At 38.8% G+C, this 19806-nt stretch overlaps 1 protein-coding gene across 4 annotated transcripts in view; it reads left to right on the top strand.

Moving 5' to 3' along the window:
- NALCN (sodium leak channel, non-selective) overlaps positions 1 to 19806 on the top strand; it is a 222852-nt gene that overhangs the window by 94401 nt on the left and 108645 nt on the right. For all 4 annotated transcript variants that reach the window (XM_087937920.1, XM_087937918.1, XM_026708401.2 and 1 more), the window contains 2 exons: positions 12839 to 12981; positions 18200 to 18304. In XM_087937920.1, the coding sequence (XP_087794046.1) occupies positions 12839 to 12981; positions 18200 to 18304 (248 nt within the window). The remainder of the gene's footprint in view (positions 1 to 12838; positions 12982 to 18199; positions 18305 to 19806) is intronic.

Raw genomic sequence — 19806 nt, 5'->3', positions numbered from 1 at the left:
GGGGCACTCACCTCCCAGCCTTACTCCCGAGTCACCCCTTTTGTTTCAACTCCTCTTGCCTTCTAGCAGCTCTGTGCACACGCGCACTGGGAACAGGCTCCCCTGGGTCCTCTGCCTTGCTGCTTCCAGACTCCGAAAGCACCCCACTCCAGATGGTCCTGACCCCATCTCTGCATTGGACGCAGGACCCTCATCTAAGTCCTCTCCAGACTCCCTGACTGGCCTCAATTCTTCCCACTGTCCTATTCCACTGCCAGCTGCACCGACTGCCAGCAAACCACAACACTATCATGGTATCAAACACAGTATTCCAGGTGTAGTCTTACCAAAGCAGTATAAAGCATTTACAAAAGATGTTGGAACATCTGGAAGCATCAAATTGTCTACCCCTAGTCCAAGTTAGATTTAAATTTATTTTTAGAAATCATAAGCTGTCATTGATTGTGGGAAATTAATTAGTATCATGCTATGCTCGAAGATATATATCTCTTTCCTTTCATGGCTCTTTTCAAACGTAGATTTTTAACTGTTCTTTGGAGCAATTGTTACAGGTACATCTTATTTTCCTTTCCAGACTCTACAGTAGCCTGAGGGAGCCTGGGATTTGCATTGATAAATCAATACATGTTGCCCTTTCTTTCCCTCTACCACCTCATGTTCCAAATCAGAACCATTTTTTTAAAGACCCACCAGCTACTTGGAGATAGCATTATGTCAAGTTTGCCCTTTTAAGCAGTTTTTCCTCCCCGCAAGCTTGATATGTTGAGGACGGTTTCACTTAAAAAATGAAGATCCAGCAAGGGTGTTTCAGCTTTTCAACTGGCAGATGGTTGCTGTGCCTTGATTCTCAGGTCTCTCTTAATTAATAGTATGTAGCAATCCTCCTACACAACTTATTTGGAAGCTGTGAACTTTCAAAGCAGTGGTTCAACAAGCTGTCCTACAGGACGATGGACTGCCAGTTTTGTTTTGTTTTATTTGTATTTGTATTTTATTTATTGATGTACTTATTTATTTACTATTTACTTATTTTTCACAGTTTTTCACCTCCCATCTCCCGGCTCTGAGTGGTGTTTTGCATTTCTACCGCTTGCTACTAAATTTACTTAGTGCTATGTAGCTTGAGACTATCTTGCAAGCCATGATATTATAATGTACTAGACAACCCATACCCCATTAGGTTATGGTTTCAGAGATATTTCCTTACCTAAGTAGAGAAAAAGAATGATTAAGAGTGGACAAAAAAAACAGTCGGAGCAGAAGCAACTTCCTACCAGTTTCCCCATTAAGTTTCCTTGTAGGAAGCTGGCAGGGAGCATCTTGTCCCTTCCCTCTCTGCCTCCCCTTCTTCCTTCCTTCCTTCCTTCCTCCCTCCCTCCCTCCCTCCCTCCCTCCCTCCCTCCCTTCCTTCCTTCCTTCCTTCCTAGAATTTCTGCCAGCTTTCTCATTTACTTTGCTAATGAGAAAGTCAATAGGGAAGTCAGCAGGAAATTAAAAGTTCAAAGCCAGCAGGCAAGAAAGTAGCTACTATGGGTGGAAGAGGGAAGAAGGGGGTTTGTGGGATTGTGCAAAAGGTCAGGTTAGGAAGGCTGCATGGGTATGCAAAAGATCTGTGTGGCTTGGGGAAGGTGCGCAAATGGTGTAGGTTGGGAAAGTACACAGATGAAGAAAGGTGTACGGAGGTCAGAAGGGTGTGAGAGATGCCACATAGGTCAGAGAAGTTGGATAGGGCTGTGGTGCAGGACGGGAACAGTACCTGGAGGTGCTTGGAAGTGTGCCATGCAGGTCAGGGAGGGTACAGAGTGAGGGGAGTGGCGTGGGTAAGGAAGGGCTCATAGGGGTGCCCAAGAGATGGAGAGAGAAGAATAGGGGGCAGTGTAGATAAGGGAAGGTTTGTGGGGTGTGTGCAAGGAGTGCCACATGGATCAAGGAGAATGCGTAGAGTGTGCAGTGGGGATGGGGGGAATGCATGGGTGTGCAGAAGGTGCCGCACAGAATCGGTGACATGGGGGTGCGCAAAAGGTACTGCATGGGTAGGGAATTGTGCACAGGGAGGGTAGGGCACATTGGACAAGATGCATGGAGGTACGCAAGAGAGGCCACATTGATCGGGGAATGTGCATGAGGAGTGGGCCAGATTGGGGAGGGTGCTTAACAGAAGTTGCATGGGTTGGTGGAGTGTGCAGAGGCCGCAGCACTAGTCAAGGCACATTGGGAAGGTCATCATGGGTCTGGAAGGCTGTGATAGGATTCCTTCCTCCTTGTTTGTCCCATCCTTCCCTTCCCAGCAGACAGGTAAGTGGCTGCTATTGGGTAGGTGAGGGAGCGAGGGATTGCAAGAATGGCTGGGAAACTGTCACGGAACATTCAAAGTGAGCGTTATGTGACTACTAAGCAGCCCCAGCCCAGCAGCATTGAACCAGCCACAACGTCCCCAAATTTCATTCCCTTGGAACTCATGGGTCCCAGACTTTGGATGCCTTCTGTAAGTTTACCCCATTTGAGTACCTATGATGCGCCATTTCACCCAATTAAAGTTAATTAGGTTATAGACTAGTTAAAGGATAGGCATTAGTTCCCATTCTTAAAACAAGACTGTGGTCTGATAAGAAATGGAAGCTTGGGAAAGGAATTGCAGGTATTAGGGCAGAAGCAAAGACGCAGGGGCAATTTCCTGACAGTGAGAACAGTCAACCAATGGAACAGAAGTTGCCTTCAGAAGTTGTGGGAACTTCATTACTAGAAGCTTTCAACAAGAGATTGGACTGCCATTTGTCAGCAATGATGTAGGGTCTCCTGCTTGGGCAGGGGGTTGGACTAGGTGACCTACAAGGTCCCTCTCAACTCTGTTAATCTGTAGCTGTAAGCTCTATGTAGAGCTATGTCCAGCTTGAAATGGATTGAATGGAGGAAGAGTTTGTATTTTAAAATTCTCCCTCTACAATGGTCACCATGCTCTGTTGGTACCCTATCGAAAACAAAACTTCCAGAAGAAACAGAATTTGTGATGTATTTTGTTGCTAGCATGGTCTTTGGTGTCTTATTTAGAGTCTGGATTTTGCAGTTAAACATACTGCTTCATAAGAAAGAAGAAATTATAGACACACAGAGAGGAGAAATAGTCCTTGAAAGTGGATTCATTTTTCCTGAAGATTGATAAGGCAGGCGTCAGACAACACCCGCTCTGCCCTATCTTCTCTCATCCCAGTGTGGCTCATTATATCCTGTATTAAAAAAAAAACAACGTGCAGCTCCAGCATGATTTCTAATAATAACATAAATGACATTTGGAAGTTTCCATCAGTCATATGTCCTATGGCAGTAAATGTTGATTTCCAGACCAGCCACTCTTTCAGAACGATAATGACTGTGTGTGTGGTCAGTTTTCTCTGAATGGAGTCCCAGTGTCATTTAAAATAGGTGCTTTGTAAAAAGGCACGCTTCCCACAAGTTAGGCATTATTGACTGTCTGGTGAGGAAGTTCCTTGATTCTCTTTTACAGTACTTTTTTTTTTCAAAAGAAATTGGAAAAGAATGAAGAGCTCAACCAGTTATTTTTCTTTTCTTTAGAAACTGGCAGAGCTATTGTCCCCTATTTGCAGAAAGAACACGACCGCCACCTAATGGCTCTGATGCACTTAAAATAGGCCGTTCTAGAGAAAAAGCTAAGGTAAAATAAACTAGACAATTTTGTGATCAGTTAGGTCATCCTTTGAGAGAAAGGTATTCAGTCTGATGTGACCAGCGTTAAATTTCAAGCTGACCATATTTTTTTATAGCAGATTTTAGGTACTTTGGTTCAAAAATGTTGTGACATAGTACGCAATTTGGACTAACTTGAGGGGCAAACAGGCAAGTAAAGGCATTGAGGGTTTTTTGTAGTATATAGATGCTGAATGTATATATTGATGTGTTTGAAAAACCAGTTTTAAATTTTAAATGTTACCTTCAAAACAGGAATGTATTCGCCTGGACTGCCTTTTGTCAGAAATGGTGTAGGGCAGTGATGAGATTTAAAAATGTTTACTACCAGGTCTATGGGCATGGCTTGGTGGGTGTGGTGTGGCTTGGTGGGTGTGGCAGGGGAAGGATACTGCAAAATCCCATTCCTTGCCCACCCCACTAACCTGCTTTCCAGCTCCGTTCTCCTGTGCAGGGCAACAAAAGAAGACCCAGCCAATCAGCTAGGACTCGGGAGGCAGAGAATAGATGGGGCGGGGCCAACCAGAGGTGGTATTTACTGGCTCTCCAAGCTACTCAAAATTTCCACTACCAGTTCTCCAGAACTGCTCAGAACCTGCTGAATACCACCTCTGGTGTGTGTGTGGAGGGGTGGACTAGAAGACCTACAAGGTCTCTTCCAACTCTGTTAATCTGTTAATGTTAGATAATATAAAGATATGAACCACACTGTGTCAGCATGATTTATATAGTAACTGGATTTATTCTGTATTATACCATCCCAACTCAGCAGGCATATATTGATATTTCCTAGGAAAACTAGGAAATCTATAAGTGTGACTTATAATTAAGCCCTTAGCTGCTGTTATCGCTAACCCCATTCTCAGGCTATATCAAATTTGTGCCTCATTTTATTCTTTTAATCGCATGCAACAAGATTAGTATTAAGGAAATCCAAAGGAAGCATTAAAATTACCCCTTATTGCCCTCATCCCAGTGAGGGGCATCTTTACTCAAGGTCCTAGGATATGGGATATAGTCACTCAGGTTGATATACTCAATATAGAACTATCACAGAAAATTAGGGGGGGTCCTTGGTGCTATTTGAACACACATAGGTGTTACGATAGTAGGTTACAATTATCCAGCAGTAGCTGAGCCAGAGAACCGGTTTATGCAATTATTAAGCACATCAAATTGGATTATTCGATGTAGCATATGGCAAGTCACCAGCTGAGATTTTGTTCTATTTGTGTGTGTGTGTGTGTGTGTGTGTGTGTGTGCATCAAGAGATAGAGTGAGTTTTGTACACAGAGAGAGTTTTGTACACAGAGAGAGTTTTGTACACACACTGCCCATTCTTAAATATCCAAACAACTGAGATCCTCAAGCCAAAGTGATATTGTCATAATCCTATTGGGTTGAAACAGAAAATGTTCTTTGATGTAAGCAAAGATCCTTTGTACTTCCATCCAAAAATGAAAACCCAGAACAGCTTCAAGCATTATCAGCAGAAAGAATAACCACAATATCCAAATATCCAAATGTGGATACAAATAACATGGAGTAGTTTTGTAACAAGTTAAGTTGTACAGTCTGAGTAGGGTGAATGTCCCAGCAAAGAAGTTATTTTGAGAAAGAGGAAGTTGGTTTTTTACCAGAAGTTGAAGCTACCCATGATTGGGGAAATAATATGTTTTTTTTTGCAATATGTTAAAATTATTTTTGTCAAAACTAATTCCAATGAAAACAGTCAATTGATATTGGTGTTATTGTTTGCTCATAATTGAACATCATAAATTCAGGTTTAAAATTTAGCTAAAGGGTCTTGGGCATAGTTCTTATTATTTGGACATAATTCTTTCTATTTGTGTTGGTCTTCCCCAGAACATACAGAAAATAACCTAGCTCTCTCCCTTTCCTGAAATAAATGAAAAAGATGGGATTTTTATTTATCTCATTTTCCCTATATTAAATGTTCTGATCTTTCCTGCTTTGAAGCTAATTTTTCCAGCAAATGAGAAAATCAGATCCCCTTTTTATTCTTCCCAGTTATTGATTGTGCTTTTCATTGTTATCTCAAATCAGTGTGTATGATTGTGTGAATCTGCAGTTGTTTTCTACTAATTTCTTCTATACAGTATAACTCATGAGAATTGTCTTCCTTGAAATTCTTCTGTCCTGGAATTTTTTTCCTTTTCTTTTCTAATGACTTTGTCAGGAGTTGTTTCGTTTTATTTTATAGCTAATTTACAGAATAGGAAGTATCATAGAATAGTATATTTTTCCTGAAATCTGTGCAGCAGAAAACTAAGTCCAAAGGATATAGAGCAGTGGTGGCTAACCTTTTTGGGCTCCTGTGCCAAAAATTGTGCGCGCGCTTGCGTGCTCGTGCTCGCGTGCCAGCACCTAGAAGGCAATGCGCCCCACCACAAATCCTACACATGCATGTGCAATCCCCACCCACCCACGTCCTGCCACCCTCTTACCTGCACTGCGCCTCACAGCTGATTTTCGGTGGGTTTGAGGCCTTTTTCAGGCTCCCAAAGTTGTCAAAGTCAAAGGCTACCTATGTAGATGTATACATTTTCAATTATGATTATTGCCTAAAATAATTTTCAATTAAGATAAAAACAGTCTTTTTTGTGCTTATTTAATATTTTCTTTCTTAAGCCTAGCCAAAGATGAGCTTTATTTTCCATAAGTATGTTTAAAACTTTGTTCCATGAAAGCAAATCCACCATTTCAAAAACAGTCATGCTTGTTGTGAGTCCCTCATTTATGTACTGCAGGTAGACCTATTAATTGTATCTGAAACAGTCTTGAGACAATTGGGATGTGAATCTTGGTATTATAGACCAGAGGTCGCCAACTTTTTGGACCTCAGGGATCACCAAACTCATAATTTTAAATCCCAGGGACCACTAACCGGTTCTCTGGGCATGGTCTAATTTTTGGGTGTGGCGTGGTGGTCATGTGACTGGCGGGCATGGCTTGTATGTAAATATTATAAATATTTATATAAATATTGGTTTTTTTAATTAAAAAAGAGCAACTTTTACCCAAAATCAGGCAAAGCAGGCAGGCAGATTGAGTTGCTCAAATAGACTCACAGATTCATTCAGAGATCTATCTATCTGCCATTGGCTAGCTCAGTCTGTCACATAAAATTTGCTTGCCGTGAGTCTGCCCTGAATAATAGAACCTTCAGTCCTAAGGGAGGTTCGGCTGTGCTTAAAAGCAAGATGCAACGATTAAATGCAACGATTTCCTGCTTCCTAGCTAATCTAAATCTCCCGGCACAGCAGAACAGCTGATGGTCAGAAAAAGGAAAAATAGCAACTTAATAGGCAAGTTTGCTGGGTAAGGAGTGAGTGGGCGGGGAGGGTTCCCGCAGGGCGTGTGGGCAGCACAGCCTTGGATTCATTGCTTTAGGGGGTGCTCTGGGGGTGAGATTTCTCTGTGGCCCACCAAAATTATCTCATGGCCCACTGGTTGGCAACCACTGTTGTAGACAACATACTTAGATCATATAAATGTATTACCCAAATAGATATGCAGACAGACTTAGCTTCTAAGTCTAGCCTTGTAATATGCTCTGTGGTTGGAAGTCACAATAATGCCTCTTGTAACTGGGAATTATAGTTAGAAATTCTCCTCTGAAGAAAGATTATCTGAAATGTGTTTAACTTGAAATAAATTTCATTGAAGGATCTTTGTTTCTTGTCATATAGATCTATCAATCAGAACCTGTGCATAGAATTGATAAGGATGAGACCCAATTACTAATGATCTCTCTTTGAGTTGTTTTGTATTGATGGTGTGCAGTACTTCAGCTAGATAAAATGAGATGACAACGAAGAGTGCTTTGTTGCATTTCTTTCTATTGCCCCACAGTAGATCGTTCTTTATTTTGACCCTGCTTATGTTGTTTTTCACCTTGATGAGCCAGCTGGATAAAACTTAGTTTAATTTTTTAAGTAAGGGTACATAATACAAATATAAACATGTTTTGAATCTCCATGGACATTTAAATATAAACACGGTTTCTCTCAGCTCTACACTAAACGTTTCAAGAATTCTTGCCATTTTGAGAAATGAGAAATAGGAATAAGCCCCTTGTTCTTTTACTTTTCACCACAGATTCACAAATTGTAAATGATGTGACAATGGATGCCAATTGCTACTGGATAACCAGCTTGCAAGAAAATTGGCCAGAGGGGTGAAGTATGTTTGAAAATTACATAGCACAGAATTGAAGCACTGCTTGAATCTGATCAGAATTAAGCTCCTCCCTGTTGAACAGTGTTTTAGTTTGTTAAATGAACCTCCCAAGGTGCTCAGCCAACTCAAATTGAGAGAGGAAAGAAAAATGATGTCTCAAATGTTATTTTCATGAACACCTAGATTAGCAGAACAGCCGCTTAAGGGCAGATCAGGCAATATGAAAAATTGTACTCTTGCTGCTGTAGATTTGTTGTTGTTGTTGTTGTTGTTAAAAAGCCATTGTTCTGTTTTTGTTGTCGTTCAGATGGCAAATTTGCCTGTTCTGGTATTTTAAGGCAAAGAATAAATATATAAATCCACTTTTTCAACTCCTTATATAACAGTATTATGGATTCCTTCTATACTTTTCTTTTTTGGTTGCTGCAAGCAACGTTTTATGTGGCATTTGGACTTTCCTAAATGTGAGTTAAGGAAATTTTGAGCTACTTGACTAGTCTGGCTTGGTGTCCTGTTATATGATTCTGCCTCAAATTATGCACTTCCATCTGATTGGTGAAGCTTGAAACTCATTGGCGTGCTTAACTATTATTGATTCATTTACTTACTCGTGGGAAAAAGCTATAATCCATTAAATCTATTCTTTTGACTTCTCCCACCACTACCACATTTTTGTTTAGGAATGTGATGCTGATATTGCTATGTTAGATTCTTAAATGTCACTATCAATACTAGAGCATTGGTGATAATTTTGTATTGATACCTAACTAAATTTATTTATGCTGTTGGTTGCATCATTTTTGCATGTACAACCTCAACACACTAGCAGTGTTGGTATACAACAGACTTTCTTAACTGAGGTTCCCTAGGGCTTCATAAGAGGTCACTCTACAGCAGGGGTGTCAAACTCGCATTGTCATGGCAGCGTCATGTGATGTATCAGGATTTTTCCCCCCTTCGCTAAACCAGGTGGGGGCGGGGCCAGCACATGATGCATCCAGCCCATGGGCCACAAGTTTGACACGCAATGCCAGTGCTTGGAGTAGTGAAATCAGTAGGCTGATTTCTGGAAGATGGAGTTAATTATAGATTTAACAAAGCTTCTCTATATTTTCTCTCTGACAGAATCCTTAATAGAAGTAGCAGTGACCATTGTTTATATCTGAAAATGTTCAGAGTATTGTAGTGTAAATTCAGCACCAGAAAAGTACACAGATGGCTGAGGCTTCATTTAACTTCTTTATAAACATATAAAGTAAATTTTACAATACCAGTTGTAAATTTCCCCAACATGGAGCAAACTCAAACAGAAGCAGACATGGTTTACAGGTTACAGGTTCCAAGCAGCACAGCAACTCAAATTCTCAGAAACAGACATCAGTTTCACTTTAATTCAGCAGGTAAACAAGTCACACAGCAGAGGAGAGAAGCAGTTTCATTTTCAATAGACAGACTCATAGCTTAACTTAGCTGCAGAACTGCAGAGGTTAATATAAAGCCACACCTAGGCTACTTCTAGTTTCAGTTTCCAAATAGTCCTCATTGGCTGACTTAGTTGCTATGCCTATTCATTGGCTGACCTTGTTACCATGCTCTATTCCAGTTCATGAATATATTCTGACAGAAAATGACTTTCTCATCAGTACAAAGGAGACTGACTTCTGCTTTTGTTTTAATTTGAATGCAGAAAAAACCCAACTCTCCTCCACTCCCCCTTCCTTCCTTCCTTCCTTCCTTCCTTCCTGCCTGCCTGCCTGCCTGCCTGCCTGACTTCCTCACCTACACGCAGTATTTATATGTGTCTGTCTGTCTGTCTCTATCTATCTATAAATGTAACTATGTATCTGTATACTACATGCATAGGAGTGTGTGTGTTTGTGTGTGTGTGTGTGTGTGTGCGTGTGCTCACTCCCCACAGTTTTGCTCTTTTTTTTGGTAATGTAACAGCTGTTGAATTTCATCTCAGAGAAGGGTTGCTGGGCTCAGTAAAGTCCTTCCTGATTTCTCTGACATCATAATTAAAACCTGGACATTTCACGTCTGCCTACATAGCCAGAAATAAAACCTCCTATAATTAATTCTGCTTATATAATATGGTAGTCTTGTGGAGTAGTTGAGGGCCATACATTCCATCGTAAGGATTCCAAGTTAAAAAACTGATGGACAGATTGCAATATATAAGGTATTATTACAGGCATATCTCACTTTCACAATAGGTGTTTGTAAGATGTTTGCTTCTTTTTTAGCATGAATCAGTTTCCTTAAGGAGATAAAGGGACATAATAAACATAAAATAGAAAGCAGAAAGTCTTAATTCACAAGACATCCTGCTTCAAAACAGTGGATGCTGTTTTGCAAATGTCAACATTTATAAAAAAAAAATATTTTCCAGAATGTCAGAATAGTCTGTTTTAGATGCTTTTGATTTGACATTCTGATATGTAGCTATTCAACCCCTCAAGCAAATTGTTTTTTAAATATCTCAACAACTCAGATTATATATCTCATTCTGAAGTATTCATTCATGTTCCAAATGTCAGTCTAATGACATTTATTTTTATAGTTTTTAGCAGAATTTCTAAAGAGGCTGGTATCAAAGAAAAAAAAAAACCTTATGTGATAATTTGTAGGCAGAAAGATACACAGCGCAGTATAATTGAAAAGAAATACTGGAAAAACGTGAAAAACAAATGCTTTTTAGATTCTAGCTTCCACATGCAATTAAAAACACAACGATTAATATGGTAATCACAGTCTAATATATATGGCATTTGCATGGGTCCTCTTTAAAATGGTTTAAAGACATTTTAAGCCATTTCTGTGTTCAGTTCAAAGAGTTGGCAGCCGTTTTATCAATCATCTAGGAAAGATTGAGTTCTTTTGGTAAAACATGTATGGTTTGCCGCTTTTTAAACCAGACATAGCTTGCTTTCCCTATACGAATTTCCCCAAACCAAAAAAGAATGCAAATAGTCAATACATTTATGCCTTAGCCTGAGGGCTCTTTGTCTACATCTAAATGAAGAGATGAAGAGTGTTATGGAACATGGGAGTGGCTGGTAATGGAGTGAGGGTGCATCCTTTGTCTTTTTTTAAGCTGGTATTTAAATTTAACTTTGTTTTTACATTGGTTGTATTTAATCTTTTGTAATACTTTTTTGATCTTTTTATTGTAAACTTCACAGTCTCTTAGCTGAGATGGGCAGTGTAGAAATGTGATAAATAAAGAAATGAAAGAAAACTCTACAGCTAAGGCTGAATCATACTGTTTCAGATGTGGTGGTACAGTGGTTAGAATGCAGAACTGCAGGCTATTTCTGCTGATTGCTGGCTGCTAAAAGTTTGGCAGTTCGAATTTCACCAGCACAAGGGTGACTCAGCCTTCCCTCCTTCTGAGGTCAGTAAAATGAGGACCCAGATTGTTGGGGGCAATATGCTGACTCTGTAAACCGCTTAGAGAAGGCTGTAAAGCACTGTGAAGTGGTATATAAGTCTAAGTGCTATTGCTATTGCTATTATAGAAAAACTGGGAAGATAAAATGAGTGCATTTCAACTGTATACTTGAATTCATTACTGAAAGAATAAGATGCAACTTAACTATATGGCAAATCAAAGAGGCATTGGTTTAATTGCAGCATCACGTTGCCATCATGTGATGTATTGCAACATTTTCCCCCTTCATGGAGCTGGGGTGGGCGTGGCCTGCGCATGATGCAAAGAAACCAAGATAACATTGGATTTGCCTTTTTCGGTTGCTTCCCATCCACTTTGAATCACAGAATTCCTTTGCCTTATATATAGAACTATTGAAGAAATCCACATTATTCTGTGAAATATTCTGAATCAATATACAATGCAGTTATGATGTTATTAAAGTAAAAATATTAGCTCTTGTTTTAAAAAAAAATGAGAAATAAAATAAATAGTCATTAAACCTTTGCGGCAGCAAAACAAAAAGTGTCAGGTTAATTGTGCCCAGCTAGACAGCTGCACTTAGCCACATTTGACTGGTTTTGAAACACTCAGAAGAATCAGGCCTGGTTAATACTTGGATGAAAAATCACCAGGCAATATTAGTTATCTAAATTGGACTGGATAGTTTTTAAAAAAATACTGAAAAAAATAGAATGCATTTCCATATCCTTGCAGATAAAACTTCACATACATTGTATAAAACTTAATAACTTCCTGAATTTTAGAATGTCAGAATTGGTGTTTTCTTTGGGAGTGCAAGCAAAGCAGGAGGAACACAAAAGAACAATTGTTGTTGTTGTAGTTGTAGTTGTTGTTTTAATCTTCAGTTTGATTCACAGTCTGGGACTGGTAAAAATTTAAGAGTTCAAGTTCTAACTAAGGACCTAACAGCTGTTAAGGTAACATATGGATATTTTTTTGCCAAGTCAGGATATTCAGGTCTAATAAATTCAAAATTTCCATGTATTTGGGAGGCCCTTTGGGTATTGCTCCAAGGGCTCCTATAATTATTGGTACAACCTCCGTAATCACTCAACTTCAATTTGCAAATCACAACATTGTTATTTTTTCTAGCTGATTCTGGGAATTTTTTTTAACTTTTTTATTTTATTTATTTTATTATTATTATATTACCTTTTTCTAATAATTTATTATTATTACTATGAGTCATGCTTAAATGCCCGAATTGTAGAAAAAGGCAAATGAGTATAAATAAGCATTTTTAATTCACCTGCAGATACTTTAATATATATCCATAAAATCACATAGTGACAATTGTTCTTGAACATCAGATGAAAGCTTACCAAAAGAATTGTAGAGGGAAAATGCATTTGCTTTTCTGGGGCACAGAAATGTGTTTCATAGATAGGCAAATGATGTTAAGAGAACATGATGCTTGTTTTTAAATGATTCATTTAATTTGTATGGAACTTTTTTTTTTCCTTTTACCATTTACAGGAACAAGCATATTTACTGTTTATGAAGCTGCATCTCAAGAAGGTTGGGTCTTTCTGATGTACCGAGCAATTGACAGTTTTCCCCGATGGCGCTCTTATTTCTATTTCATCACCTTAATTTTCTTCCTTGCCTGGCTTGTTAAGGTACATAAACAAGAACTTTATAAAAATGTTAATAAGGGGAAACAGAAGAGAGATGCAGATTAGAAAGCAACCTGAATAATGACAAAAAAGATGCTGTGGCATGAATACAGTGTGAGTGTATTGGTCGCACTACTAAAGTTTATGGAGGGAGAACGTTGATGAATCGTATACATTATTTTGAGACAGTTATTATCCTGAAAGCTAAGATAATGCCTTGTTTATAAAACAGACCCTCTCAAAAGTATATTGGTACTATTAGCAATTGTACTTATTACACTAGGCCAGGGGCCCCCAAACTTTTGGGCACCAGGGACGGGTTCCATGTAGAGAGGTTTTCCGCGGACTGGAGTGGGTATGATTTCGCATGCTGCCTGCATCCCATGGATGGGGCTTCCCTTCTTTGCGCAGCGCAATTTCTGGCATGCCCTGTGTCGGTGCCAGTCCATGGACCAGGGGTTGGGGATCCCTGTACTAGGCCGTCATTGGAAGAATGTTAATGGTCCAGAAGAGTAATATGTTTAAATGTATTCCAGGAATGTTCCCAGGTCTGAACTGGAAAATCAAATTGTTTACTTCAATTGCCATCACTGCTGAAATGCATTGTCTTTGGCAAACTTTCTATATTTAGCTCAAGGCTTTCAGAATTTCTACAATCTCCAGAATTTCAGTAGAATATACAGTATTTCAGTGGTCTGGTGAAATACAGATATATATTTGGCATACGGCCATATTGTAGAAGGACTGCACTTGAGTTCTTTATCCTGGCTGCCTGGCTAACATATGCTACAGCATCTTTGCTCCTACACTGAAGTAGTTGTTCAAACTGCCTTTTTAATCTGAGAATATTCCATGCTGTCATTTTCCTTGCTTTCACTTTCTAAACTTTGTAACTGTCATTTTTCCCCCTCTTCTGGCTCATTCAAAGTCAAACTACCATTTGGAATGATACCAATGCAAGTGTTGGTTGCCTAAGCTTAAATACTACTGTAATTCCTGAATTATCACATTATAAAGAGGGAGAAGACGCTTTAAAGAGACCAGAGAAACACTGGAAATGTTCTGTAGCAAGATAGTCTGCTATTTTATCCAAGTGGTAATATCTTTTCATAGGGACGATTTGGAATTGGTAGACTTTAATATGAAGGTGATAATCAAATGATTCTAAATGTACAAAGACTAAGAAATAACCTCTACTGAATGGAGAATTTTATAGAAACAATTATATAAACTATTATACTTATTTTGGCCCCTAACCAAACCATTAGTTCCGCAGAGTAATATTTTACATGATATCTATTCACATACCTATTAACCATAAAATAGCTAATCAAAACACTATATAATTCAATTTCTCAACATCCAAAAATCATGCAAGAGGAATACATCTGCTTCATAATTAGGCACACAACACTAGGTTGCATGTATATGGATGCCCCTAAATACACAAATCTAACAAAGCTCTCCATCCAATTGTATCATTACTGGGGACCTCTACTTACAACGTTGCAAAAGAATTAACAAAAAATGTTGGGCACCTCAGAAGTGGACGCAAACACGCCATTAACTCCCCACTACAGTGCCTTCAAACATTCAGAGACGTGGCTCTAGAGAGGACAAAATCATCATCTCATTTGATATCATGGCCCTTTTTATCACCATAGATCTGGAACTAGCCAAAGAATTAATGACCATAGCACAGCTGACTTAACCAAATACATGAAGATTGAAACACGCAGGATTGTGGATTTCATAAAACCACATACTTCCAATTTGGTGTACAAACTTACCAACAAATTAAAGTTACACCTATGGGATGATCTCTTTCAGGACTTATAGCGGAGGTCATTATGCAAGGTCTGGAAGCCATAGCACTTCCACAAATACAACCCCAAATATGAATCAGATATGTAGATGACACCTTCATCATAATAAAAAAGGACCAATTAGAAAACACCCACAAAACCATTAACAACATCTTCAAAGGAATCCAGCATACTAGAGAAGAAAAACAACAACAGCTCATTATCCTTCCTGGACATTCTGATCAGCAGAGACCATGATGGCAAACTGGAAACACAAGTGTACTGTTGTGGCCTGCCAGCAGACTCGGATGATGAGGAGGTTGGGGAGGAACTTGGGCCAGTTCTGGAATCTGGAGAAGGCTCTGATGGATGCCCTGTGTTGGACGCAGAGATAGAGCCAGGGCTGTCCAACATTTCCCAGCCACCGGAGAGGCAGCTTCCTTTGGAGGCTGATATGAGTGTATGAGTGAGGAGGAAGAACAAGTTTGTTCCTGTTTGTTCCAGATGCATGTATGTGCAGAGCTGTTAGGAGAGGGGAACAATGGAGAGCAAGGAGTCGACTTGGGAAGCAAAGCACACGTGGACACTGAATGGGCCCTCCCTGGCTGGGGAATAAATAGAAAGAAAGGGGAGTGGTTGTTGTAGGAGACAACAGTTCGTCTTTCTGAAGATTTTGCCATTGTGTTTCGTGCCACGGAGACTGCTTGCTAGAACGTAATTTGCAGCCTTTCGGTTGGGAGCTCACAGCCTTGCAATTATCGCAAGGAACTGATGAGATCTGTTGCTGCCATTAACTCTTTGAAGGACTATTGCCTGGACTCTTTGGTGGGTGAATGCAATTAATTCACAAGAGGTAAAAGGCTGGGTCAGAACATGTACCGAAAAACCACCCACACCAAGCAAGTGCTTCACTATCAGAGTAATAACCCTTGGTGATTCTGTAGGACAGATCTCTCCACATCTTCCAATCTTTCACTATTTCTTGTAGTTTTTCAATGCTCTGACTAGTTCGTGTCAACTTTAATGGTATCCAGCCACCGTGTTCTTTGGTGGCCTGGTTTCCTTTTACTGCTAACTCTTCCAAACATAATTGCTTTCTCCTGTGAATTCCCCCTCATGACATGGCCAAAGTAAATGAGACACAGTTTTGTGATTTTGCTTGCCAGTGATATGTTTTGTGTTATGCTCTTCAGTACCTGCTTGTTAGTCAACTTTGCTACCCAAGGAATACGCAGGAGTTCTCTTCAGCACCACAGCTAAATAAGTTACCCCAACCAAGGAACTGCCAAACAAGCTAACAACAAACAGCCCAACCAAGTAATCTCCAAGACTACTCCCGTATAAATTGAGAACAAATCCTTATTATCACTGATGATGTTACCTAGTTTCAGTAATGAAACATCTGCAACAAAACAACCGAGCTAGTTATATGTTTTCCAGCACTTAATTTTTGTTATCATTGAAGATGCTGCTATCATTGATGCACTGCTATCATTCAAGGTGGACTGATTGGAATGTCAGGTAATGGTGCTGAAAACTCAAATTAATTAAAAAAAAAATCTGTTCTTAGACTTGTACTTGTCCAACTGGCCTCATTCCAGTTTCTTATTAAGTTCTGTTGAATTATTCAGTTCTTAAACCAACCCGACCTAGTCTCTGTATTCTTACATTTCAAAAGGATCTTCATTATTTATTTTCCTTCTTTGCCAGTATGAACTTTTTAATCGGTAACTGTTGTACCTGCTATTAAAATTGCTTTTAATACTTTAAGTCTTTGGAGATTTTTTTTCAACTTGGGAAATTATTTTAAAATGATGGAGAAGAGGTAGGTACCACCTACTTCTTCTGTGTCATTTTCTGCTTCTATTTCCTTCAGCTTTTCCCTCTCCTCTCTTCCCAATCATCCTCGGGAGGATTAACTGTATTAGCAATTGACCTTGTGAATGACATATGCAGCATCTTATCTGAGACTAGACATATTCTCTCACATAAGCCATAATTTTCTTCCCAAGCTTCAACAGGGGATGAATATGTTCTTCACCAAAAACCCAGACAGAGAGACCATTTGAAATCTCCTAAGAAATTCTTTTATTCTGATAATCATCAACAGCAAAGTGGAACATTTAAAATCCTGTACAACTCTCTTATATTCATGGTAACTGTAAAGCCAAGCGATAACTTTCAAGCCACTATCATAAACCTGTCAGTGTAAGCTGGATAAGAGGCCGCATTGTTACTCATCCTTTGTACCATCTTGCCTTGTGCATCTCATTTTTAACTATCAACTAGGTTGTAGCATGCCAGAGTTAGCACTATATTTAGGTAATTGCAAACCCATCTGAGAAAATGAAATGCCTGCTCTGAAGCAGAAAATCACTTGGGGCAAATTTTTCTCCATGTTTTATTGTAGACTGCTCTGTCTTTTCATTCTCTTTAGCAATTACATTTCCTCAGCCCAATTTATTATTACAGCAATAAAGTTTTTAATTCTTTTCATTTGAGTTTTCTTTCTGAGCTTCCCAGCCTTTAGCTACTCTACAAAAAAGGAATTCCTGAGAAGATATCAACTATTTTTCAAGGGAGAATATTAACACATCCATTGTACTATAATTGTTTATATTATAGATGTTTGTTTGTTTATATAGCCACCCATTTGATGGGAAGTGACTCTGGGTGGTGTACAGCACTCCAATAAAACAGATCAAAATAAACCAAATAACACTATTAGCAGTAATTAATTGGTCAGAAATTTCAATCAACCAAAGTTTTAACCAAATCAAGCACAGTTATTGAAAGGTAGACAAAGGCTCTTGTTGGCCTGTACTCATCTTGCTTCCAGTTGTTCCCCAACTTCCAAGCAAGAGAGCTCTTCACTTTCCCAATGATGGGCAACATATTCATTAGAACATAAGAAAGTCTGTATCTCACTCATTTGTACTTCATCCAGTACCCTTTCCTTCCTTCCTTCCTTCCTTCCTTCCTTCCTTCCTTCCTTCCTTCCTTCCTTCCTTCCTTCCTTCCTTCCTTCCTTTTTAATTTTTCTAGAACTTCTATTATTTTTCTAATGTTCTGACCTCTTTCAGTGCCTCTTCTTGGGTTTGATTTTTCCCCATGCTTAATATTATTTTCCTTTCTTGAGCTGATGCTATTCATATTTTTCATCTTCATTCCAGTAGAAAACAGTGTATTGTAATATTGAAAATAAATGAAATATGCTGTCTTGCTACCAAAAAGGGAGGGGCGATGGAGGAAGCAGAATAGCAAGTACCACAATAAATATTATTTATTATTTAAAACCACTCCTAGGCACCTGGAGTAATGGCCTTGTTGAGTGCTGTTGTGGGATGAGTCCAATTAAGTAGGCTTTGAAAATAGTCCTTGTCTACCTCCTTACATATATGTTCTTTCTTTTATAGAATGTATTTATTGCTGTCATTATTGAAACATTTGCTGAAATCCGTGTGCAGTTTCAACAGATGTGGGGATCCAGAAGCAGTACAACTTCAACCGCAACTACTCAGGTAAACGTGGCTAAATGTTTATTGCCTATTGTGGTAAACATTGTAATTGTTACCCAGTCCAGAAATGGCTTGCCTTGCTTATTTATAACAGCTCAGCATTTAATTTCTGTGGGTTTGGTTGATGATTTGATGCTTCTTGGATAGTGTGTGATCTGGCTTAATGTTAATTCTGTCCTGATTGTGTTGTAAATGGTTTAGATTACATACCTTGGTGATAAATCATGACTTGTTCTCTTGTTGGCACTTTCAGAATTATGTGGCTCCAATAAAGGATAATATTTGTAACTCAGGGTTGAAATGAGGGATTCTTGGTGTTCTCTGAACCTGGTTGTTTGCTTGCAGCTGTTTCATTACCAACTAGGTAACATCATCAGTATTAGTAACGAATGGGTTTGAAACCTCATTCAGTTATCTGGCTCTTCTACAAATCATCTGGTCAATTTTTCTTCTATTTTCCCACTCAGATGTGTGTGGTTCATTTTGAAAGGGTAAATAGTTAAAGGGTATTTGGGGTGTTTGTTCTTTATTACAGTTCTGTGTACCTTAATCCTTGCTGTAATTGATACCCTGTTTATCCAGTGCAGTGTCGGCTACAATCTTGCTGTTAACTCTGTAAATTATCTTTCTTTCTTAGTGAGGTATCTTTTGGTTTTCACCGAAGTTGGGTTTTGGGGATGGGGTGGTTTTGTTCTGCTTTTTTGGTAGTGCTTTTGTAGGTTTGTGGGCAGCTTATAATCATTTTCATATCATATCTTTCCTACTAATTGATTTTCACATATTATATAGAATATATTTTATCATGTAAATTTTGTTTCAAACATTATGTCATGTTTCTACCCTATATATTCTTCTAGTTAAGTTTCAGTGTGTAATTTATCTTGTTATGGTTAGTTATCATACAGTAACTAATATTCATAATTCAGTGGATAATCCTTAACATTTATATAGATTTATTTGTTTGTTTGTTTGAATTATTTCTACTCCCCTTTCAGGCTAACAAGCCTTACAAGCAATATCAATATTTGAGCCATGCAGAGTTGTGTTTTTAGATGGGCAGCCTTTCAAATCTTTTATCGGTTGATTTATTGATTGATAAATAAAAACATTAGATTATTTCAAAAGCAACAAACTTCTAGGATCCTTCCCATGGAGTAAGTGATGATAATAGCAAGAGTGGTGGTGAAAAAGGCCTGAGACAGTGTGCCTCCTTCTCATTCTGGCCCTTTTCCAACAGAATAGTTGGTTTTAAGGCCTGTGAGGGGAAACAAATTAGAGAAGGAAGAAGATGTTATTTAGGCACCTTAGTATCATCCTGGAGAGGAGAATAAGCAAGGAAACATGGCTTATTTAAAGCCATGACATTGTTTCTTAGTTACTCTATCTTTCATTGCAGTATGTTACTAAAAAAAAAATGAACATTTTTAGTATTCTGTAATAATCTGTGTTCTGTTGCCAGACATGGATATTATATGCATTGTGTATAGTTTTCTGCCTAGAATAAT

Source organism: Pseudonaja textilis, chromosome 8, assembly GCF_049901715.1.
Source record: "Pseudonaja textilis isolate UNSWEBS1 chromosome 8, rPseTex1.2, whole genome shotgun sequence".
Classification (NCBI taxonomy): Eukaryota; Metazoa; Chordata; class Lepidosauria; order Squamata; family Elapidae; genus Pseudonaja; species Pseudonaja textilis.
Note: the sequence above shows the minus strand (reverse complement) of the source record. Positions and strands in the feature narration are given on the sequence as shown.